The 25,476-nt window shown below is 38.1% G+C and overlaps 3 protein-coding genes across 4 annotated transcripts in view; 2 read left to right on the top strand and 1 right to left on the bottom strand.

The window, feature by feature from the left end:
- Positions 1 to 295, top strand: part of LOC132846117 (piezo-type mechanosensitive ion channel component 2) — a 48,613-nt gene extending 48,318 nt beyond the window's left edge. The window contains exon 50 of the mRNA XM_060870661.1: positions 1 to 295. This exon is cut by the window's left edge and continues 1,353 nt beyond it. The gene's annotated coding sequence lies outside the window, so the exon portion shown is untranslated.
- A 568-nt stretch (positions 296 to 863) lies between these two features.
- napgb (N-ethylmaleimide-sensitive factor attachment protein, gamma b) lies at positions 864 to 10,594 on the bottom strand. Of its 2 annotated transcripts, none has more exons than XM_060894245.1 (12): positions 10,456 to 10,594; positions 10,158 to 10,225; positions 8,428 to 8,512; positions 7,272 to 7,289; positions 7,142 to 7,172; positions 6,936 to 7,045; positions 6,421 to 6,487; positions 4,886 to 4,956; positions 4,600 to 4,678; positions 4,126 to 4,205; positions 3,098 to 3,227; positions 864 to 2,878 (listed from the first exon to the last, which is right to left on the bottom strand). In XM_060894245.1, exons 1-12 carry the CDS (start codon positions 10,509 to 10,511, stop codon positions 2,741 to 2,743), a joined length of 933 nt encoding a protein of 310 aa, XP_060750228.1. In that variant the 5' UTR covers positions 10,512 to 10,594; the 3' UTR covers positions 864 to 2,740. The 2 variants fall into 2 exon arrangements, 1 of the variants encoding a protein (XP_060750228.1); XR_009650020.1 differs by having other exon boundaries at positions 2,764 to 2,878; positions 3,016 to 3,227.
- Positions 10,595 to 15,013: 4,419 nt separating this feature from the next.
- Positions 15,014 to 24,814, top strand: rab12 (RAB12, member RAS oncogene family). The gene is made up of 6 exons (XM_060870651.1): positions 15,014 to 15,433; positions 18,142 to 18,202; positions 20,006 to 20,144; positions 20,954 to 21,043; positions 21,599 to 21,703; positions 22,689 to 24,814. Exons 1-6 carry the CDS (start codon positions 15,193 to 15,195, stop codon positions 22,794 to 22,796), a joined length of 744 nt encoding a protein of 247 aa, XP_060726634.1. The 5' UTR covers positions 15,014 to 15,192; the 3' UTR covers positions 22,797 to 24,814.
- Positions 24,815 to 25,476: the final 662 nt, after the last annotated feature.

The following is a 25,476-nucleotide window of genomic DNA, read 5'->3' as shown; positions in this document are numbered from 1 at the left end:
CTTGTCCCGGTGTTCCTGCCACACACCCGGACGCACTAGAAGAACACTGTGGAGAAGAGCATTAACGAAACCTAAACACCTTCCTCACGTTTCCAAACTATGCATTATTTAAAGCCATTGTAGCATGAGAGAATAATTACTATTTAAACATGAGGTGTTTTCATTACATCACATGTACATATGCTTTTACAGGGACAAAGAAATGTGAAGCTTTATTAGGTTTGCTGTGTAGCAGAATGTCAGGATGGAAAAGAAGAGCTTAAGTAAAGCGATGACCTTCAAATAAAGCACATATCAGAAGGCCATTTTTATTCTCCTCTTTAATCTTTGTTTATATGCACTTGTTCTTAAAGTACAAAATGTCCTAACAGTAACTTGGGCTGTTTTGTCCAAAACTGAAGTAAATCTGTTTAACCCGCTTGTAGCGGAGGAGGCAAAAGTACACACTTGTTACACTTTATTTGTAGTGCTGATGCCATGCTGTACAGTATATCTTAAACACTGCTCTGCGAAGATGTCGCCCACTAATGCACTTATAAAGACCCAGTGGAAAAAAAAAAAAGCTTCAGCAACAATTGCACTTGCATACAGTAATAACGGACTAAAGAGGGAAAAGGGCGGGAGTTCAACTCCACACTCTACAAACTCATCAAATATAAATAAGTACGAAAAAAGTTTCGGGGCTCTTAGTGCACAGGATGTATACCGGAAAACGTATAGGTGTTGAAATGGAAAATATTTCATGGATTTGTGTTACATCTATTAGTCTACCAATGTTATGAACCCCGAAGTATTACCGCTTATTTGTTCTCTTCTGAATTTTCAAGACACACGAGTACAAGCCCGGGTACGGTGCATCGACAGAAGTGTTTATTGCTGTGCGTACATTCATCACCATTATCAGCATCATCAGTGGAACGCAGCAGTCACAAGAAGAATTCACATCAGGATTGTTTCACATGATTCTACAGCCTCATGTTTTTGCTGATCTCAATATATAATAACGATTATATGTCATCGGTCAATGGCTATGAAAAAATAAAACTAGTTCTAAGGATATTTAAAGCACAGCTTTAATCCTAAAAGTCACTCAGGTTTCAGTGTTAAGCGGTTAAACAGTGTTAAACATCACGTCACAATATGACGGTCATCAGTCGCGCTGTAAACATTGAATATATTCTGTCAGGACAAAAAACAAACAAACAAACAAAAAAAAACATCCTGATATTTATTTAAAACTGATCAAAATCATTCCTAAAATCATTGCAGCACACCGAAGTTAATCTAGTGAGTCGACTCTTTTAGGTGAACGCCTTTTAGGAGAGCCAACTTGTGTACATCATCTCGGTTAATCCGTATAATCTTCTTAATGCAGAACAGACACAACAGGAAAAAAGCAACATAAACGCACAAACACTTACTGTAGTTGTCCATGTATATTTGTAGTGCCTTGCTGAATTCACAATTGTTTCAAATAGATTTAAAAATACATTGCTGATGAATAATATTTTGTTCATTAGATGGGAACAGTTTTAGCTGTAGTTAAGCAAAAAATTAATAAAAAAGTATTGCAAATTTTTATGGGAGGTTTATCGGAGAAAAAACTTCGGGAGTCGGTTGGGAGTCGACTCATATTATGAGATGAATCAAATAATCTGAGTCACTAAAAAGAGTCAGAATTCCCACCATTAGTTTATATTAAATTTCTTTTTATATGGCTATTTCTTTTCAGTTAATGTTGGAAAGAGACGTTTAAAGTATTCATCAGTAATAAGGTTAGCTCTCCTTCTAAATATTACACATTTCTGCGCTGTATTTTTTCTAATAGCTATACATTAAAGGGAAAGTTGAGACTCTGAACTCTGAAGAGACAAGAACACAACAAATAAGTTACTTTACAGCACATCATACATATGACTGCATAAACCACACCAACAATGTGATATTCACAGTTTTACAAATTTCTATTTAAAACAGCAACATACACACAACAATACCTTAGTTTTAACATAGTAACTTTAACACGTATGTGATAAAAGACATTTTGGCAACTAATATTTGACAAGATAAAAATAGCTTTTAGGTTATGTTTTTTTATATTTATTTAAAGGAATACTCCAGTATTTTTATTCTGATCAGAGCATATTTTTCAGACCAAAGTTTCGGCATCCTAGAAAACCTATTTACTGAAAACTCACACTATATGCTATAGCTAAAATGGCTAAATGGCACCTGGTAAACCTTAAAAACGGAGATCGTAGCATAATCCAGAAATGAACGAAAGTCTATAAACACCAAAAGTCATTTTCCAACAATTTAAAATACGATAAATTATCCGTATTTATTGTATTTATACGTTATTAAAGCACGATCGCATTTTTTTTTAACCTTTACGGATGCTCTGTGAGATGAGGTTTAAAAAAATAAACATTAAAGTGAAAAATGTGTGTGTTCTATAAAAACAAGTGTTTCACATTAGCATGCTAACATTATACGTGAATTTTGAGTAAACAGGTTTTCTGGGTTTTTTCCTCAGTACAGGGAGATTTCAAGAGTCGAGACACTGCACGGAAAACATCAGGATTTGCAGGGCATCCACTCTGTCACAAAGTATACTGTATACACATCTATATGTTTTGTTAGTCTCGTACACTCCGTTTCTCAGGAATATATACTCTCGCCTATTCTCCATCGTTCTTTTTCTCTCTAGTGCAAAAGTACTGACGTTTCCCAGATAAACCTAACACAGTCCACCTTCATACTCGTCCTCGTCCTCTGCAGCCGGCGCTCCTTTAGCGCTCCCCTGTGGAGCATTGGGAGATTTCTTCTTCTTCACTCCACCTCCAGGAACTTTCAGGGAGATGGCCAGCTTTGCATACTGTCCACAAAAGCGGGAACAAAGCACTGTTAGTCATGTCTTAGGCATTACTGATGTTTTCAAAGACTAAGTAAGGAGTAGAACACTTTCGAGGTGTGTGGTATAGAAAGGACAGCAACTGACAGAAAAGTAAATACCAATATACAATGCAGAATTCAGCTGAAGTCTTTCGTGTGTACTGTATATATGAGATTATGGCTGAATACGCTGGTTTCTTACATCGTTGTCCATGTACTTAAGAAGAGGTGAGTTACACACACGGAAAACCTGATCCTCGTCTTGCTCGTCGTAACCCGCCAGTAACGTCTCCATTGAAACACAGTCTTCGCTGACACTGAACCCAGGAAGACTTAAGACAGGAAGCAGAGGTACACATTTATAAGTGATCCCATATACAGTACTGTGCAAAACTTTTAGGCAGGTGTGAAAAAATGCTGTAAACAAAGAATGCTTTCAGAAATATAAATACTGTGTTTATTTCTGTCAATTTACAAAATGCAAAGTGAGCAAACAAAAGAAAAATCTAAATCAAATCAGTATTTGGTGTTACTACCTTTTGCCTTCAAACCAGCATGAAGTGATGGCACGACCCCCACAGAGCCCTGATCTCAACATCATCGAGTGTGTCTGAGATTACATGAAGAGACAGAAGGATGTGAGAAAGCCTACATCCACAGATCATCTGTGGTTAGATCTCCAAGATGTTTGGAACAACCTACCAGCCGAGTTCCTTCAAAAACTGTGTGCGAGTGTACCTAGAAGAATTGCTGCTGTTTTGAAGCCAAAGGGTGGTCACACCAAATATTGATTTGATTTAGATTTCTCTTTTGTTTATTCACTGCATTTTGTTCATTTATGAAAATAAATGTTTAACACTTCCATTTTTGAAAGCATTCTTTGTTTACAGTATTTTTTCACACCTGCCTAAAACGTTTGCACAGTACTGTACAAAACAGGAAAAGACGTACAAGGGCAGGGACAATGTGATCCTATGAATATGGACCAAAGTTATCACACAGCTTAATACAATAAAATATACAACTTTATTTTGAAGCAACACCAATTCAACAAGACTTTATCATCTTGGAGAATTTGGACAACAGCGCCTTCTAGTGGGCGACATACATCATGTGTAGATTATAAAACTTTTAATCAAAATTTAATCAAATAGAATCTCTATCGCAGTTAGTATCTACTGTAGAGGTTCTGTAGATCAAATCGAACCGGTCGATGAACGCAGGCCATACCTGTAACTCTCTTTCACACACTTATCCGCTGCTACGAAGTCACCCCGATGGAGATGGACCAGCACTTGTGCTATGGTTTTCTACACAGATCCACAGGAAGCAGAATCGCAGGTATGAATAACACCATAAGACCTAAAAACCTATCATTCAGATCACTTTGTACGTGGCTGTAGAGCTTCTGTTGATGTTTATCTTGATACGTTAAGAGTGCGTTGCTGACATGAGCTGGGATTTAAACATTTCTGTCACATATAAAGTCACAGTCTGATTGAGAAACAGCTCAACAACTACAAATATCCATCCAACAGTGTTCTTGTAGTCAAAACATGACACAAATGTTTTGACTACAAGAACAAAAAATTAAACAACCTTATACTGCTTATACTACATAAAAGTGGGTAAATGTGTTCTTTGATCAGAAGCATCTTATGATCTCTGCGCTATACTTTACCCTTCTCCCACATAAAAGTATACCTTGAAGCAAGTGGGATAATTTTCAATCTCTTTGTACATGTTTTTCTCTTTCTGCAGAGAGACAGCTGCTTCGTCCAGCCTGTGGAGCAGTGAGACAGATATGACGTAAGACAAGAAGTACTGCATTATCACTCACATTTAAGAGACTAATATTAGTCACAGTCTCTGCACCAGTCTTAATCGTTTACAGGAAAACGGCAAAGAGGGCAAATGGAAAAGAGGAGAGAATGGAAATATGACTGGAGGTCAAACCGGGTCAGACTCACTGACTCCTGCGGACACTCACCTGCGCAGTCGCACCAGAAGTCTGGACGCTTTTCCCAGCAGCTCTGCAGCCTGTCTGAGCCGGTCCTCGTTCTAGAAGCGGAGGACAAAAAGGATGTTCCTAAAGCTTGTGAAACTTTGCTTTTTATGGCTTTTAACTGATACTGTATAGAAGTTTAATGATCAGAATGAACAAGGAGTTTAAAATTTATACACATTTATAAATCGCTCATCACCCAGTTTGAACAAAACATTTCTGCTATTATAATTAATACAAATGACATCATCCTGTCACTACTGAAGAATCTGAACCACTGTGCACAGAGCCAACAACTCTGACGATGAAATATATGTAAGGAGTAAAATGAAAATATAGGACAATGATGAATGGCCTGGTATAAAGCTAATTCTTTTCCTATAACAGCACTGTTTTTATTCCTCTTACACTACAGCAATTTACCACTAATTCATTCATCTCCTACTGCTTATCCGAACTTCTCGGGTCAGGCGTCATCGGGCATCAAGGCAGGATACACCCTGGACGGAGTGCCAACCCATCGCAGGGCACACACACACACTCATTCACTCACGCAATCACACACTACGGACAATTTCCAGAGATGCCAATCAACCTACCATGCATGTCTTTGGACCGGGGGAGGAAACCGGAGTACTCGGAGGAAACCCCCGAGGCACGGGGAGAACATGCAAACTCCACACACACAAGGTGGAGGCGGGAATCGAACCCCCAACCCTGGAGGTGTGAGGTGAACGTGCTAACCACTAAGCCACCGTGCCCCCAGCAATTTACCAATTAAATACAATTTGTAATTTATTAAAGAACGACATGCCACAATTTAGATTTGGTGTATTGTTACCTTTTAATGTTTTGACGGGTCGAACAAGTCAGTTCCTATTATTAATTATGTTGTAGCAGCTATAAACAGACACTCCTTCACAAGCCTCTCTTTTTTTCCAGTTTGTCATGTTACTGGGAAACCTGAAACCAACAATCCTGTGTTCTTTCTGAAGACTTTCTCAGGCTATAAATCTTACTGACTGTTGCAAAGTGCTGGCATTGGAGACTGATTCATTACAGAAACTTCACCTTTCTAGCAATTAATCGTTTTTTTAATTGTTAAGTGACAACACCTTCGTTAAACATGTCTCTGTAAACGTGTTACATAAATTATACTGTCATCGGAGGACATGGTCAAACATACAAATATTACTTTTCTCCCAAATAGATGATGGGAGGAATCAAATGAAGGTGAAAAGGAACAAGGGAAGCTAATTGCACCAGAAGCACCTTTAATGTTCAGCACAAGTACAATCTGTGTACTTCAGTGCAAAAATAAAAACCTTTCATACACAATATGTTCACTTCCAGCTTTATATTAATTTCTTGTATGCGAAACTGCTGAATAAAAGGAGTATCACACTCACAGTTGTGTGGTTATACTGAATAGGTACAAATCAAAGCTGCTCTGATATTTATTATTCACCACACTCTTGCTTGTTCCTTATTGCTCAGGTATAATGTGTCTGTGAGATTACCTCAAAAACAGATGCAGCTTTCTGATACAAGTCCACTGCTTTCTCCAGATCTATCGGTTCAATAAGTCTGTGAGGAAAGCAACCTGGTAGTTACATACCGCTAAAAACAAAACAGCTATCAAACATACCATTTATTAATTTAATATAAATAATTGAGCTTTTCCAGCCAACATATTGGAAGGCAACAGTGAAGACGTAATCATGTGACCAGGTTTATTGCTCATGCATTCAGATGTAGTGTGCATTCATTCATTCATTCATTCATTCATTTTTCTTCATTCAATGTCTGGTGATGATTCAGTTATGTGCTGTAGCTTGCTCATAACTGTTACTCATAAGCTTTCTATATTTGTTAAGAGTGGTTATTCTCTTACCACCAAAGTGAAACAAAAATAAAACTTTTGGTGTGTGTTTACATTTCTATTTTTAATGCCACAGCCTAACGCGCTTAAATCATAAATCTCTTCTTCTTTATTTAGAGTCTAAGGAGTGATGATCGTCATGCTGTCACATACTTGCCGGCTCTGTCCAAAGCTATGCCTGCGGTTCCTGATGTTCCGTTCTCTACGTACATCACGCTGGCTTTCTCAATCAGTTCAACAGCCTCCGGGAGTCGTTTCATATCCTACAGAAACGACATATCTCCACAGTTACAGCTAGTTGGCATGCCCACTTTATCAATAGGTTTTTATCAAACCACATCTGATAAATGAGAACTCACCTTCAGCATCATACCTGCTTGCTCAATTGACCTTGATTCAAAACAGAATAACAAAAGTATACCATTTAACAGCTTTTTATCAATATTATTAACCACTTTAATTCCACCTAAAGCATTTCTGAGCACTTACTTTGCAGCATGGAACAATCTGTTTACTGAAGTTAAGTAAAGATCATGGGTTGATGGAAGCAGAACAAAGTCCTATTTATTTTTCTTGCTACTCACCAGGCTGCTATTTTTCTGGAGCACAAGAGAGACCAACCTCCAACCTGCTTTCCAACGTTGGTCCGAAATTGTGTCTACTGTGGCTCCTCAAATAAACCAATAAAATGGCTTCACCCTTTGCCAGTTCCCACCTATCAGCCAGATCTTCCATCATATAGCAGCCACCAACCAGAGAGGTCAAACGATTCTAACACAGGGTGAATGCTTTACCAAATTAACCTTATTTTTATGAGACAAGGAATGTTCATGAAAACAGCTGCTTTGTTGGCTAGAGCATAAAGAGAAGCACTGTATTCTTTACTTTTAGACAATAATGGCTCCTACAACAGCTACTTCTTAAAGTTTCCCAAGTACTTAAAGGAAATCCTACGAGTTTCAGCTTTACCTCTGACTATTATGAAGTGACAACATTGCGGACACCTGTCCATCACACTGATATGAGCTTTTTGACCATTTCATTACATATATAGCCCTTACTGTTGTCGCTCTAATAACCTAAAAACTAGAAAGTGAAAAGTTTTTCCATTAGATTTTGATATTTGCCCATTCAGCCACCATAAATTTGGTGAGATCAGGTGCTGATGTTGGGTGAAAAGGTCTGGGGTGCAGTTGGAATTCCAAAGGTGTTTAATAGGAGTTGAGGTCAGGGGTCTGTGCAAGTTCTTCCACTTCAACTTTACCACACCATGTCTTTATGGAGCTTTCTTGGGGCACAAGGACATTGTCATTCTACATTACACAAGACATCCTATACAACTGAGTACTTTGATTCTTTGGAACATTTAGGATAAGACCTACAGTACAGATGGGTGTGATGGTCAGGTGTCCACGTACGTTTGGCCATGCTAATGTACTTTTTTTACATGTTATTATCGACCATTTGCCAAATAAGTCCTGGTGTACATTTGCCATATAAGTCCTGGTGTACATTTGCCATATAAGTCCTGGTGTACATTGTTACTCTAGAAATGTCACCTATTAAAACAAATGCATTCGTATAAAAATTGTAGCTACCGATAATTTCAGAGATAAAATGTTCATAGCAGTGGAGAAAAGGATACGCTTTGTTTTCTGTATGGTACTCTGCCTCCTTCAAGTACGCCTCTTTTGCTTGATCAAACTGCTTAGCGTTTTTGAAAGCCACAGCTGTGAAAAAGTAATGACGTCATTATTTTCAAACTAACCATCTAAACAAATAACTGAGAACCCAGTGCACAACACGATTTAGTTTTATCCCCGCTCGGATAATATCCCAAGCTTGGAGAGGCTTGACAATGATATGGAATAAGAAAACAGTGTGTACTTCCTGGTTACTTTATTACATATTACACAGGTTTCTATTGTGCTGTTGCACCTTACTGGACACTACAAACTTTGCTGGATATTTGCAGCTGGTGGTGCGGTTCTCAACCCAGCAGTGACACGGTCACGTTTAAACTATCAGAAGTGCGTTATAGACTCACATTAGCACTACACCACCCAGATAATATCTGGTAATAATATAATAATATTATAAGAGCATTGTTTAGAGCATTTTTGTATTTAAATTCCAAACTTTGGAATAGCCTTAGGGCTCAGACACTCTTTCCCAGTTTAAATGTAGATTAAAGACATATCTCTTTAGTCAGGAATACACATAATACTTCCCATAATCTTGTGATCTAGTACATCTGATCAAATGCACATTATCATTTAGTGCTTGCTAATATTGTGAACCGCAGCTACACTAATTCCTCTCAACGGCTTCTCTTTTTTCTACACATCCCGAGGCATCCAGAGATTATACTAGCTCCAGTTGTGTTCCGTGTCTTGAACATTTCAGACCTTCACTGAGACGAGGCCAACCCTGTGAGAATCCTGAGGCATCTAGAGATGTACTAGCTCCAGTTGGACTCTGCTTTATGGAGTATTCAGACATTCTAAGAGGAGATGCCAACTCCATGTGGTCTTTGAGGACAGATTGTCAGACTGTATATTTATAATCACACCCTCCAGTGTCACCCAAATGAGGATGAGGTTCACTTTTGAGTCTGGTTCCTCTCAAGGTTTCTTCCTCTTCCATCTAAGGGAGTTTTTCCTCACCACAGTCACCTCAGGCTTGTTCATTAGGGACAAATACATTCATTCATTCATCTTCTACCGCTTATCCGAACTACCTCGGGTCACGGGGAGCCTGTGCCTATCTCAGGCGTCATCGGGCATCAAGGCAGGATACACCCTGGACGGAGTGCCAACCCATCGCAGGGCACACACACACACACTCATTCACTCACGCAATCACACACTAGAGACAATTTTCCAGAGATGCCAATCAACCTACCATGCATGTCTTTGGACCGGGGGAGGAAACCGGAGTACCCGGAGGAAACCCCCGAGGCACGGGGAGAACATGCAAACTCCACACACACAAGGTGGAGGCGGGAATCGAACCCCGACCCTGGAGGTGTGAGGCGAACGTGCTAACCGTGCCCCCCGGGACAAATACAAACACGTTTAAATCTAAGTCTAATATTAATTTTTGTATTATGCTAATCTTCATATAATATTACATTTCTTGTATTATGTTTCTTATGTTCTGTAAAGCTGCTTTGATACAATGTCAATTGTTAAACCAAATAAATTTGAATTGAATTGATGAAATATAATGTATATGGTGCTCCCTTTCCATTGATGGATGAGATAGAAGAAAACTGACCTTGTGCTTAGAGACTACAGTAACCACTGAGTGTAGACACAAGGTAGGCAGACATTTAGTATATATTTCATCTGATATATTGTTTGTTTTGCTCACCAGCTTTGGCCATCTCAGAAGCAGCTCCATCGTAGTCCGGCTTCCACTTGGTCATGCTTGTCTTTAAGCTTCAAAAAGACACTTAAGACTTTAGACACGGCTTTCTCTGAATGACCTACACACATCATTTACTCACAGCATCACTGTGACCACAAGATCAACATCTCTACAGCTGTCACCCAGGCAACCGCGAGCACTACAACAGCGCATGCGCTCTAACCATAAAACCCTGTGTTATTCTTAGACATTGATATTTCTCTCATACGTTACGTTTATTATATTATTGTTCGTTTCTCACCATTTCTCCGCTTTGGCGATGTGTTCATGTGCCTCGTTTATTTTCTGCGCTGCCATTTCGTAGATAAATAGGAAGTAAAGGACAAATAACACTATAAGGATGCAAGGATTTGCTCAGACCTCTAGGAGATTATCCTGCTCTCATCACCGCAATGACGTCAATGTTTTTCTACGGAAGCCTGAGAGGGAAAACTGTAATTTTTAGATTATATTCACACTTTGTCTGATATTATTTTTAGTGTTTTAACCTAGATAGAAAATAAAAAAAACTTTTTCCCTGTGTTTGCAATGCTTGCAAATCCCACCATACTCAGATAAATTCATACACATCATTATATGTGTGTGTGTGTGTGTGTGTGTGTGTGTGTGTAGTGGACTTGTTTATTCAGTTTGCACATTTTTTAATATGTTTACATATATATCTATATATCACATGCTGTACATATGTTTACATATATACCTATATATATATATATCACATGCTGTACATATGTTTACATATATACCTATATATATCACACACTGTACATATGTTTACATATATACCTATATATATATATATCACATGCTGTACATATGTTTACATATATACCTATATATATATATATATATATATATATATATATATATATATATATATATATATATCACATGCTGTACATATGTTTACATATATACCTATATATATATATATATCACACACTGTACATATGTTTACATATATACCTATATATATCACATGCTGTACATATGTTTACATATATACCTATATATATATATCACATGCTGTACATATGTTTACATATATACCTATATATATCACATGCTGTACATATGTTTACATACAGGGAGTGCAGAATTATTAGGCAAATGAGTATTTTGACCACATCATCCTCTTTATGCATGTTGTCTTACTCCAAGCTGTATAGGCTCGAAAGCCTACAACCAATTAAGCATATTAGGTGATGTGCATCTCTGTAATGAGAAGGGGTGTGGTCTAATGACATCTACACCCTATATCAGGTGTGCATAATTATTAGGCAACTTCCTTTCCTTTGGCAAAATGGGTCAAAAGAAGGACTTGACAGGCTCCGAAAAGTCAAAAATAGTGAGATATCTTGCAGAGGGATGCAGCACTCTTAAAATTGCCAAGCTTCTGAAGCGTGATCATCGAACAATCAAGCGTTTCATTCAAAATAGTCAACAGGGTCGCAAGAAGCGTGTGGAAAAACCAAGGCGCAAAATAACTGCCCATGAACTGAGAAAAGTCAAGCGTGCAGCTGCCAAGATGCCACTTGCCACCAGTTTTGCCATATTTCAGAGCTGCAACATCACTGGAGTGCCCAAAAGCACAAGGTGTGCAATACTCAGAGACATGGCCAAGGTAAGAAAGGCTGAAAAACGACCACCACTGAACAAGACACACAAGCTGAAACGTCAAGACTGGGCCAAGAAATATCTGAAGACTGATTTTTCTAAGGTTTTATGGACTGATGAAATGAGAGTGAGTCTTGATGGGCCAGATGGATGGGCTCGTGGCTGGATCGGTAAAGGGCAGAGAGCTCCAGTCCGACTGAGACGCCAGCAAGGTGGAGGTGGAGTACTGGTTTGGGCTGGTATCATCAAAGATGAGCTTGTGGGGCCTTTTCGGGTTGAGGATGGGGTCAAGCTCAACTCCCAGTCCTACTGCCAGTTTCTGGAAGACACCTTCTTCAAGCAGTGGTACAGGAAGAAGTCTGCATCCTTCAAGAAAAACATGATTTTCATGCAGGACAATGCTCCATCACACGCGTCCAAGTACTCCACAGCGTGGCTGGCAAGAAAGGGTCTAAAAGAAGAAAAACTAATGACATGGCCTCCTTGTTCACCTGATCTGAACCCCATAGAGAACCTGTGGTCCATCATCAAATGTGAGATTTACAAGGAGGGAAAACAGTACACCTCTCTGAAGAGTGTCTGGGAGGCTGTGGTTGCTGCTGCACGCAATGCTGACGGTGAACAGATCAAAACACTGACAGAATCCATGGATGGCAGGCTTTTGAGTGTCCTTGCAAAGAAAGGTGGCTATATTGGTCACTGATTTGTTTTTGTTTTGTTTTTGAATGTCAGAAATGTATATTAGTGAATGTTGAGATGTAATATTGGTTTCACTGGTGAAAATAAATAATTGAAATGGGTATATATTTGTTTTTTGTTAAGTTGCCTAATAATTATGCACAGTAATAGTCACCTGCACACACAGATATCCTCCTAAAATAGCTAAAACTACAAACAAACTAAAAACTACTTCCAAAAATATTCAGCTTTGCTATTAATGAGTTTTTTGGGTTCATTGAGAACATGGTTGTTCAATAATAAAATTAATCCTCAAAAATACAACTTCCCTAATAATTCTGCACTCCCTGTATATACCTATATATATCACATGCTGTACATATGTTTACATATATAGCTATATATATCACACACTGTACATATGCTTACATATATACCTATATATGTATCACACACTGTACATATGTTTACATGTATACCTATATGTATATATCACATGCTGTACATATGTTTACATATATACCTATATAAATCACACGCTGTACATGTTTACATATATACCTATATATATCACATGCTGTACATATGTTTACATATATACCTATATATATCACATGCTGTACATATGTTTACATATATACCTATATATATTACAAGCTGTACATATGTTTACATATATACCTATATATATCACATGCTGTACATATGTTTACATATATACCTATATATATATATCACACACTGTACATATGTTTACATATATACCTATATGTATATATCACATGCTGTACATATGTTTACATATATACCTATATAAATCACACGCTGTACATATGATTACATATATACCTATATAAATCACACGCTGTACATATGTTTACATATATACCTATATATATCACATGCTGTACATATGTTTACATATATACCTATATATATTACAAGCTGTACATATGTTTACATATATACCTATATATATCACACACTGTACATATGCTTACATATATACCTATATATATATCACACACTGTACATATGTTTACATATATACCTATATGTATATATCACATGCTGTACATATGTTTACATATATACCTATATATATCACATGCTGTACATATGTTTACATATATACCTATATATATCACACACTGTACATATGCTTACATATATACCTATATATATATATCACACACTGTACATATGTTTACATATATACCTATATGTATATATCACACACTGTACATATGTTTACATATATACCTATATATATCACATGCTGTACATATGTTTACATATATACCTATATATCACATGCTGTACATATGTTTACATATATACCTATATGTATATATCACACACTGTACATATGTTTACATATATACCTATATATATCACATGCTGTACATATGTTTACATATATACCTATATATATCACATGCTGTACATATGTTTACATATATACCTATATATATTACAAGCTGTACATATGCTACACATTTATCTGCACTTGTCTATTTGCGCAACTGCCACTCTTTGCACTTCTGGTAGATGCCAAACTGTATTTTGTTGCTGTGTACCTGTACTCAATGACAATAAAGTTGTATTAATCTATCTATCTATCTATCTATCTATCTATCTATCTATCTATCTATCTATCTATCTATAATAAATGCATATCCTAAGAAAAGTCATTCATACGTATTAACATAATTTCTATAATGTTTACATCTCTGTAGTTCCATAAAGTTGTTAGCAGTAAGAATGGGGCATTTTTATTTTCATATTATTACTATAATTGCTAGTTTACTAATTTACTAATAAGAAATTCAGTGTACGGTGTAACTGTGTTTCCTGTAAACAACATACATGACAATAAACTCTTGAATCTTGAAATGTTTCAGTAATATATGATTATACATATATGAAATGTGCTTACACACTGCAAAAATTCACATAATAAACAAACAAACAAACAAACAAACAAACAAATAAATAAATAAAAATAAATGCTGTATATCCTAAAAACATATTTATTTTCACAAATATCATTTACATCTATGTATGGTATTATTTTTTTATATCATAATGAAGAAATAAAATGAATGATAATTATAAGTATTGATTACTTTACACAATATTGAAGTAAGAAAGTCTTTAAAAAATACTATTTTTTTTTTATCTAGGTTTCAAACCGGGATTACAAAAAATCAATAAATTAAAAGTGGTAACAAACGTACAAATGAATCTTTCTGGTTAGTGTGTTTTGAAAAGCCTTTCTGTCTTGGACCCATAAACAGAAGATGAAAACATTGATAATTATTCCCCGCCCATAATTAGAATAATTCTGCTTTCTTACCTTAGATTGGCTAATATCTCTAAAATCGTGCACTTTATGCGCCAATCATTTGTGAGCATTCTCGTATTTATCCAATCATGTTACATTAGGTGGGAATAGTCCCAATACGGGTTGAACAAAAATGTAACGGGACACAAAACGGGACGGAACCGGAAGTCGCGATGACGTAACGGTCATTCTCCGCTACCTAACGCCAGACAACCGCAAAGAGAAAAAAACTTTGTCTAACTCGACGAAAAGGCCACGAAAAAGTTGATTAAAGTGCTTCCATATGATGGCGGTCCTGTCCTAAACCGAGCCCAGGTCATAGATGTGGAATTAGGGATGAACTCGAGGTGTGAAATCCAGCGGAGGCCCGGCGGCGGCTACAGCGGCGGCTACAGCGGCGGCCCCGTCACCGGCTCCCCCGCTATGGGAGCGCAGTCGCGCCGCAGGAAGATGGCGCCCAGACCGGCGGATTATAAACTCCAGATCATCATCATCGGCTCCCGCGGTGTGGGGAAGACCAGTCTAATGGAGAGGTTCACTGATGACACCTTCTGTGAGGCTTGTAAATCTACTGTGGGTAAGAAACGAACAACTTCTCCTGGGTCTTAGGAGCTGTTTCCACTCTTTACTGTTAGACAGGCTGCTGGTGGCTAATAGCTAAACACTGGGTTTGTCACATTTACACAAGATTTACTTCAACCAGCGGGATTTAAGTACGAGTTTAACTCTCATTAACCGTCTATCATTTATATTTACTACAGCTTACAGTAGTCAAAAAAACGTCCTGTTTCTCTTTCTCTCTCTCTTTCTGTCTCTCTCTTTCTCTGTTTCACTGTCTCTCTATCTCTATTTCTCTGTGTCTCTCTCTCTGTGTGTCTTTCTCTCTGTGTCTTTCTCTCTGTGTCTTTCTCTCTGTGTGTCTCTCTGTGTGTCTCTGTGTGTCTCTCTGTGTGTCTCTTTCTCTGTTTCACTGTCTCTCTGTGTCTCTCTCTCTCTGTGTCTCTCTCTATTTCTGTCTCTCTCTCTCTCTGTGTGTCTCTCTCTATTTCTGTCTCTCTCTCTGTCTCTCTCCTGTTTCACTGTCTCTCTCTCTTTCTATTTCTCTATCTCTGTCTGTGTCTCTCTCTATCTCTCTCTATTTCTATTTCTCTTTCTCTGTGTCTCTATTTCTATTTCTCTTTCTCTGTGTCTCTATTTCTCTCTATTTCTCTCTCTCTCTCTCTCTCTCTCTCTCTCTCTCTCTCTCTGTATTTCTCTCTCTGTCTATTTTTCTCTCACTCACTCACTCACTCACTCACTCACACACACACACACACACACACACACACACACCCTTTGCAGTGTGTGAACATAAAGTTACTAACTCACATAACTGGAACTTAAATAGACTGCTAATGAAGCAGCCAAGACAAGCCAGGGCCGGTCGATATGACCATGTGCCATATGTCACGGTATCGATATGATATGTCACTTCACGCAGGCCTGGGAGATTGAGATCTTTGAACACCATTGAGATTATTTAGTCTTGTATTATTGAGATATTTCTCAATAATACAAGACTAAATAATCTCAATGGTGTTTGAAAGGTATCAAAAATAATGTTTGTGATTTGTTCGTTAAACCTCAGTCATGTATGTTGAAAATTGTAGTTAGTAGCAGAAGTAATATTAGTATTATTAATTCTTATAGCATGTACAATTATAGGGTTGCAATGTAGAAAGTTGCAATGTAACATTTGTGATTAAACTAAAATTTGTGAAGTTTTAATGAAAGAAATTCCCCTGTCCAGAACGAACCAATGATAAAGTGGACAACACCGTTCGCTTTTTTCCACAGTTTCCCTTGACTATTAAAGATGGAAGAAAAAAAATAAGGCAATCTGACCTGGTGATGTCCAGCTTCATCTGCTTTACACTAGAGACTGTTTTGAATTAGACTTTGTAGAACAAACATACTTGTCTGTCCATCTTTTTTCTTTGTCCACCATTATATTTTATATATATCATTTTTTTATTTATTTATTTATTTATTTTTTATAAATCAAGCTATATTGTCAGTTCACTAATCAGACCAGAGAATAAATGAAATGAGAGCTATAAAACTCTTAGTCGTGATGAGGTTTGTTCGCTGTTGATGATGTTGTTTGCTTTAGTTACATCATTTACATACAAGCACATACAGAAACAACACAACAGAGGATCCAAGTTTAGTGTTAGAAAACTGGAGTTGCTGGACTGCAACTAGATTGATGCTTTATTTGTGTCATGACCCAATCAGTTATTTAGGGATTTTCCTGAAGCTCAAACACAAAGTATATCAGTATGAAACCTGACACTGAACCATGTCACTGACATGCTAAGGGCATCAGATCAGCAGTCAGCAGGACAGACTTCCCAAAATAGTCTGACTTTCACAGGCAGCTGCCGCGGCGCACGGATCGGACTCCATTTTCTGCACCGTCACCCCTGTAACTCCCGGCTTCTGCTGGCTTCTAATGTCTCTTTATATCTCACACCAGCAGGAGCGCTTCAGCATTACCACACACGCTGCTGACAACACACGCACTTCACCTCCACATTTTCACGACTCGATCAGATTTTGTATTCGTGGAGAACTAGTTACTCTTTAGAAACCTTTTTGGGATCCTGAAAGTTTAAAATGTGAATTTGAAACCTCATGACAGATTTCTAATCTAATTGCATATGATGCAGTTGGTTATTTTATTATAACTGCACATCCTGAAGCATTATGGAATGCTTATTAATTGTACGCCATTTAAGTTCTAGCAGCTATAAAATGGCATTCCCTCACCAGCTTCTTGTTTTTGTTTTCTCTTTAGTAAGAAAAAAAAATAAAACCTTGGGAAAACAAAGTGCAACTCTCCTCCAACACACACACACACACACACGCACACAAATCAACTCCTCCCCATCAACTTCTCCCCACATCAACTCCCCCACCACTAATCACCCCACCACCACCAATCACCCCCCCCCCAATCAACTCCCCCAACCACAATTCTATACATTATAACAGCAAGGAGTTTATTATGTTTATCTTGATCGACTATAGAAATGGAGCAAAATAATATAAAGCTTCTGACCAATCAGATTTGAGAATAACGTTTTTTCCCCACACGAATTTCCACAATCAAATCAGTGTTCTTTTTTCCCGCCATTGTGTGTATATGTTCTGACAAATTTTTTCTCATCTCTCTCTCTCTCTCTCTCTCTCTCTCTCTCTCTCTCTCTCTCTCTCTCTCTCTCTCTCTCTCTCTCTCTGAAGGAGTGGATTTTAAAATCAAAACCGTGGAGCTCAGAGGAAAGAAGATCAGGTTGCAAATCTGGTAAGTGGACAGGATGCGCTGCCGTTATCACCAACTCACCCTGACTGTGTCACTTCCTGTGCCTCAGAGGCACAAGACATACATGACTGAGCTCCTAGCCAGGAAATGTAGCGCATAAAACTCCCACTTTCTTCTCTCAGAGCCACACTGACAGAATAACTCCAGCATCAGGATAATGCAGAAGCTGAGTCATGTTTATAGGCAGCTGAATGTTAGTAGTGCATCATTCCTCTTCTGTTTCTGGATCAGCTACAAGGGTAAAGGTGGTAAATCTGTTACTGACAAGAGAGGATTGTAAAGCTCAGATCTGTCATGGTGAATAAGGGGAATGCTCCAGTGTGTTAGCTCTGTTCCGTGTTTTGGTTAGCAGGTTAAATGCATTACTTCCTACATGCTTGTTTGCTGAAGATAAGCTCGAAGCTCACATGACTAATTAGCTCGAGTCTGATGTCTCACATTAACCTGTTACATTCACTGTATCTTCCTCTCCTCATTTCTCCTCGCTGAATTGCCTTTATTTCCTCTTTCTTGCTTTTATCCCGAGACTGTCTATGCTTCAGCACCAGTTTTAACCCTTTAGGTGCTAGTGTCTCGGCCCGTTCTAATATTTTTTTAGCATGTTTACTGAGAACACTGGGTTGTTAAAGGAATCGGGAATCTCCGAGCTCTACGTTCTCAGTATGTTGAATTGGCAGAGATTGTTCTGTTGTAAAAATGATTAGGTGTCAGCTTGATCATCGCACTGCTTTATATTTAAGGTTAAGTGCAATTCTGCCTTATTTAAGATTTTATAGACCAAAGATTTCAAAGTAGGGGAAATTTTTTTATTTTATTTATTTATTTATTTATTTATTTTCTGAGCACATATAACACATCAATACAAACCTTATGAATGTCACTGCTGCTGAATTTTGTGAGAAGCCCAAAGACGTTTTCTTCTGCCAGGACTATACTCTGGTACTTCATCATGTAGACACGTGTTTATTTAGGCATTTTCCAACTATGGCTTGGATTTCGCCCTGTAAAGATCACACAGGGTAAAGAAATGCTTGAACAAGCATAGAGGTGAAGGCATCTAGAAGTGCTTCCCAGGTCACTTAGTGAAGAGTAATGAACAAGGGGATAAATACTAATTAGGAAGGACTAGACCGGTTACTGATGCATTGCTGGCGAAGCGTTAAATGTTTGCGTGCATCTCCCTGCCTCTTTCTGACTCCTTCCATCCCTCCAGCTGTTTATTCTAACTTCTGCCCCTCACTTTTTTACTTAATCCCCTCCATATCTGTATGTCTTGTGTTTGTGTCACATGTACTGACATCCAGCTACCCAGCATCCTCGGCTCCACCTCTGTTCACCTTAACATGCCATCACTGCCATGTGACACCTGCCCTATCCCTCTGTGACATCATATCCTGTTTCTAACGACCAGGCTAGGGTGGATAAGGTACAGTAAAAGCACAGGTTGTGATATTTAAAGCTAGTAAACAAGCAACTGATTTCTAATAAAGTTCCTAATGTTGTTATGGAGTGTTTTATACTTTTTTTACTTTTTATACTTTTCTATCAGGGACGTCTAATGAAAACGAATCACAGAGATTTAATGGTTGAATGACTTAAATATAGCATGCAGACAGTCTCACTAACTGCCGATTGACTCTGCTACTAACGTCCATGCACGCAACTAACACTCAGCCTCATGTAACTTAGAAATCATTGCATTAGTCCTTCAGTTGTCTCCTATTCATACAGTAAAGAAGGGATTATTCTGTTTCGAGACGCTGTAATGTATTGGTGGTGTTTTAGGGACACCGCTGGTCAGGAGAGATTCAACAGCATCACCTCCGCCTACTACCGAGGTGCTAAGGGCATCATAGTGGTGTATGATATCACCAAACAGGAAACCTTTGAAGACCTGCCAAAATGGATGAAAATGATCGACAAGGTATCGTACACACAAACCCTAACCACGTAACGAGCTACAGAATCAGTCCAAACACAGCTTGACAGTCGGCCATGATCTTCACTGTTGCATTAGTTATACTTAAGATCAGTTCCTCGAGAATTCATTACTTTAATACATGACACATCTAGTAGTCCAGTAAAGTCCATCAGAAACTGTTTTAATTTTCTTTTCATCTATTGTTTTTGGTTGACTTTACTCACATGATACTGAACTATTGAAGAACAGTTGAGCTAGCGACCTGTTAGCAGAAACCCTTGTATAGAAATCATAAATATACATGAGCTTGTTTTGAGTAACTGATTCAATTAATTTCATTGAAATGGTGCAAATTGTACATATAGAGGGCGTGATGTAATTTGTCAGAACTGATCATGAGATCAGGCAGTTTGGGGCCACTTTAATGTGGGTGTGAGAGTGTGTGGGTGTGGGTGTGAGTGGGTGTGTGAGAGTGGGTATGTGTGAGTGTGTGTGTGTGTGTGTGTGTTTGGTGGGGGGGTTGGTTGGTTGGTTGTGTGGGTGTGCATGCCTGAGTGTGCGTGTGTGTGAAATTCAGAGGACGTTTTTTAAAAATAAATAAATGTATGTGTAGATATAATTTGCTGAAAAGTTTTCATTTCCTGTATGTACCGAGACTTTTGGGACACCCTCCTGTAGTTTTAATCACAATCACATTTTTCATAATCTTTTACACCCACCTTTACAAAGGGTCCCAATAATTCTGGAGCTCTGTATGCTGAAGTTTTAGGGATGTACACTGAAATGTATTGTTCGATCTGTGTGGTCTTCAGTACGCATCAGAGGACGCCGAGCTCCTATTGGTCGGGAACAAGCTGGACTGCGAGGCCGATCGAGTCATTGCGCGACAGCAAGCCGAGAGGGTGAGTGTGTCTCACATGCTCCGGGTTATGACGTGCTGTTTTAACACACACTTGTCTAGGAGTTAAATTCCTAACACCATATTACAGTGTTTACCAGCATTACCGTGACCTCATCGGCTTGTGACGAGCCTTTACACTTCAGGAACAGAACGTAGCATGAAAGACATCAGGATCTGTACGTTACTTTTTTTCAAACAGAAGGAAAAATGACGCCTAAGTTATAAATAATTTTAGACAGATGCACTTTTATGAATCGATCATTCAATTTTGCTCGTCTGTGTGTGGCAGACAGTTTTAGACAAGTGTTTTCCTTACTACACCCTTAGGATGTAGGAGGTGTCTGGGAAGTCAGAAAGGGCATGGTTTAAAAAAAAAACAGCTATCTTTATTTCCTCAGGGTGGAGGTTTTTTTTAATCCAAAACAAAACACAACCCCTTTGAATCACTTGGCCATAAACTGCTTCGTGGTTAAGCATTAAATTGTAAAGGTTGTTATTTGTTTATACTGCCATTTTGTAAGCTAGGAACGTGTCTTTGTCCTCTCCTGATTGGCAGTTTACATCCCGGATATCGGGGATGCGATTCTGTGAGGCCAGCGCCAAGGACAACTTCAATGTGGATGAGATCTTTCTCAAGCTAGTGGATGATATTTTAAGCAAGGTCAGTATCGTTCTATTTTAATGCTCTCCTTTAAAACACACAGCCATTGACGTACGATGATCGGCCGTAAAATTAAACCACTCACAGTTAACCTGACGCTTATAAAGAGTGGGAAACATTAAGTGACGTGTCCGTTCTTAAAGTGCATGTGTTAGAAACAGGAGAAATGGATAACTGCATGGATCGACTTTGACAAGGGCTAATTTGTGGTGGTTAGACAGCTGGTCCGCTGTCATGCTCATGGGCACCCAAGGTTACAAGGACCTACACCATAATAGGAAGATGGTTTTTATATGTTATGGATGAATGCGAGTGTAAATGTGCATGTGAACTGGGGTGCCATTTGGTGTGAATTCTCCTGCCTTGCACTCCAGGGATGTGCTCTGGATCCATAACAATCAAAGGATTCAAACACTAACTAAAGACAGACAGACAGAAAGAAAGATGAACAGACAGACAGATTATTGGTTGCCAACAGTGCCATGGGATTTCCACTCATTTTATGGACACCTGCTTTGAAAATGTCAGTCAACAAAATGAAATTATGTTTGTGCTGAGCGTTTGGTGTTTTGTTTTGTTACCGAATCTAAGAACAGTCTAGAAAACTCAACTGAGACAATACCATGTGTACAAGTGAGCTGTTAAAGCTGTTACTCATCCGAAAGCATTATCGGCTAGAATCATTACTTCCTGTTTCAGGAGTTTATAGTAGCGTAGAAAACATTTTGTCTTCATGTGTGTTATATATGACACAAATATATAGCAAGATAAAACACAAAAGAATAATTCTTAATTATTTTCTTCCTGTTGACGAAAAGTTCTAAAATACAAAAAATTAGTTGAACTCTGTAAACTTTAAGACTGGTAAATTCACTAAAAATTTGTTTTCTAATTAATAATTGTTTCTGATCAAGGACATTTCAGACTCCATAAGCAAATGACATAATAATATAATATGTGCCCTCTTTGTTCCATTGTTTCGCAGATGCCTCTGGAAATGCCCAGTAGAGAACTTTCCAACAGCGTCCTTTCCCTTCAGCCCGAGCCTGAAGAACCCCCAGAACTGCCCCCTCCTCGCATGCGCTGCTGTTGAGCCTCATCTCTGTCCTCCTGCTCAGAAAAAGCCCCACAGTTTCTTATTAGCCCCATGCACCTCCAGCAACTGACCACTAGGGGGTGCAGTGCACCTGCATTGAGGCCTTCCTACCGACAAGGAGCTTTGGACTCCAGATTATGTGTCATGGAAGGGCAGTTCCAGGAGTAAGAGCATCCAGCCACATTTAGACTCTGTCTCTGTACGACGCCACTGTTAGGTTTCCAACTACATGAAATCCAGACTGATCAACTGACTGCTCCTGCTCTGATCGTGTTGCTGCGTTACACCTACAAACACAGCACATGTCCACAACAGTACCTCACATCCTCACTTTCAGTATTCAGCATCGGCACACATTTACAGATTCTTACACTCAGGTTTTCTACTTTTTCAGCAACACCTTTACATATAAGCAGATAAATGTAATTCGCTGAAGGAAAAAAAACGATAAATGGCGCTTACATTTTTCAGCCTCGGTCCATCATTGTTCTTGTTTGTTGTGTTCTTACACTACAATCCACATTTGAAATTTAGCTTTTACACCAGCCTGCACCCAGAAAAACACTTTCCACATCACACAGTTCACTACCAGTGCCATTTCTGCTTCTTCTGACACAATACGATTTACACTAACTGAAGGTTTTATAGAGTGTCCTAGGGCTATATGGGGGGGAGAGAGAAGCTGAGCAATGACGATATTAATAGCGACAACAAGAAGTAGTTATTGGGGGCTCTAGTGTGGAAGGATGACATGGAAAACCTCATTGTGGAGCACCTTATTTTGTTGTCATTGCAGATATTGCCATGGGAACACAAATAGCTATTATGCTCACTCCACACCACGAGTCAGTGGTGTCACGTTGGTCTGCGAAGACGCCGTGCATTATTTAAAATTGACTGACTTCATAACACACCTCAAGGTCTTTGTGTTTTAGCATTTGATGCTTCCTGTAATCACTAACAAAAGACGGAAAATGGAGCAGTATAGATATTCGGTTATGGTTTCAAGGTGTTCATAAGTATAAGAAGTATTCAACCTCCATTAAACAGAGTAACCCTTGAACTGCATGAAGACTTAATGTGGCAGCTTTGGTCCTGATTCTGAGAAACAGGAGTGTTTGTGTACCGAACGTCTAAACCTTGTGTAGCAGTGCATGATATCCACACGGCTCCAAGACCACGGATTTCATTTTCATATCTAATATGATTTCTAACAACAGCTTTGTAAACTTTTATAACCTAAACTCACAGTATTTCTCATGTTTTCAGACATTTTTATGGAACGTGTACTAACCTAAAAGTTTTTTTTTTTGTTGTTGTTGTTGTTTTTTTTTTTTGGAGAAAGTGACAGATGTTGATAAAGGGCCTTTATTTATCACGAAGTGCTTTTTACTTGACTTATGTGCATAATTGTTTTTACTTCTGTTTTCCTTTGTTTGTATTCTGGATTATTGTAAGACGATGAGTCAGATTTACTAAGATTTTGCTAGAAATGTTTTCTGTCTTTATTTTTAAGGGAAATTGGATTTTTTTTTTTTTTTTTTTGAGAGTTTTCTGAAGGATTTTGTCTTTTTTTTTATATACATGTCAGTATTGCTGCAGAAACACTAGTAATACTTGGTAAATCTGTCACATGGTTATTGAACGTGAACATGTCATGCCCATATAAGTAGTTTATCCCACTGTGAGGATCGCTTTGTTAAGGTAGCAATAACTGCTGCCTTTACAAATGTCAGTTTTTTTTGTATAGAGTAAACATATGTTAATTTTCATCACCTATAGGAGTATTTTAAAATTTATGATACAGTACTTCTAAAAAAAATATATATATATACAGTAAAAAAAAAAAATGAAATGGACCCTCACTTAGATGTTGAGGTGAGGAAGAGTGCTTTGTAATCTGATTTTAGGTATTTAAAAAAGTTTGGCATGTTTAAACTTTTTTGTGATATTTATAACTCGTGGTGTTCTTGAACTAATGACGTGGAAATAAAAAATATATATTTATTACCTATATGAACTTTTTTTTTCTCTGGTATTCAGGAATTCTGTATCTCCATCAAGCCATTAGATGGCGAGGTCAGATTATTTGCAGGGATGCTAGTTGATTTTTTTTTTTTTTGGCCTATTTGCAACAAATAAAACCAAAGCATTTTCATTAGAAACATATTTAGCATTTCACTGTGTGAAAATCCTTGCATAGATTTTACATTAAAATGCTGATGCTTGGAGCTGGAGCTTCTATCTCTAGAGCTTTTCCGCACTTGTTCCACATTTAATGCTCATGTGCATCCCACATGGACAGCCTAAAGATCTGTGACCCCCTCCAATAACTAAATAAAATAAATAAATAAAAATTATGAATGGCTCATCCTTATGTCAGATGATAATCACACCTGTATGGTATCGCACTGCTGCTGTAATCATATAAACTGCCCTGTTCTCATCCCAGGATTTTCTTATTTACTATAAACTCATATTGAACATCCTTTTCGACACACACAATACACTCAGACTATGAAAAGAGGTTGTCTTTCTCATGTTGTCTCATGGAGTTTTCCCTTCTTCCTGACACCTTAGTTATACGCTCTGTATGAAGACAAATAAATGAAATCTAAATGAAATAATAATCATAATAATCCTCATAATAATAAGCTTATATAGCAAAACAGAATGT

This window comes from Tachysurus vachellii, chromosome 1, assembly GCF_030014155.1.
Source record: "Tachysurus vachellii isolate PV-2020 chromosome 1, HZAU_Pvac_v1, whole genome shotgun sequence".
Classification (NCBI taxonomy): Eukaryota; Metazoa; Chordata; class Actinopteri; order Siluriformes; family Bagridae; genus Tachysurus; species Tachysurus vachellii.
This window is presented reverse-complemented; position numbering and strand designations above follow the sequence as displayed.

Excerpts from the sequence above, each read along its gene's own strand:
- rab12 (XM_060870651.1), top strand. The coding sequence starts at position 15,193 with ATGAACTCGAGGTGTGAAATCCAGCGGAGGCCCGGCGGCGGCTACAGC. Across the intron at positions 21,044-21,598 it reads CGCGACAGCAAGCCGAGAGG|TTTACATCCCGGATATCGGG; the intron begins GTGAGTGTGTCT and ends CCTGATTGGCAG. Across the intron at positions 21,704-22,688 it reads TGGATGATATTTTAAGCAAG|ATGCCTCTGGAAATGCCCAG; the intron begins GTCAGTATCGTT and ends ATTGTTTCGCAG.
- napgb (XM_060894245.1), bottom strand. The coding sequence starts at position 10,511 with ATGGCAGCGCAGAAAATAAACGAGGCACATGAACACATCGCCAAAGCG. Across the intron at positions 3,228-4,125 it reads TGTGTGAAAGAGAGTTACAG|TCTTCCTGGGTTCAGTGTCA; the intron begins GTATGGCCTGCG and ends TCCTGTCTTAAG. Across the intron at positions 2,879-3,097 it reads TTAAGTACATGGACAACGAT|TATGCAAAGCTGGCCATCTC; the intron begins GTAAGAAACCAG and ends TTTTGTGGACAG.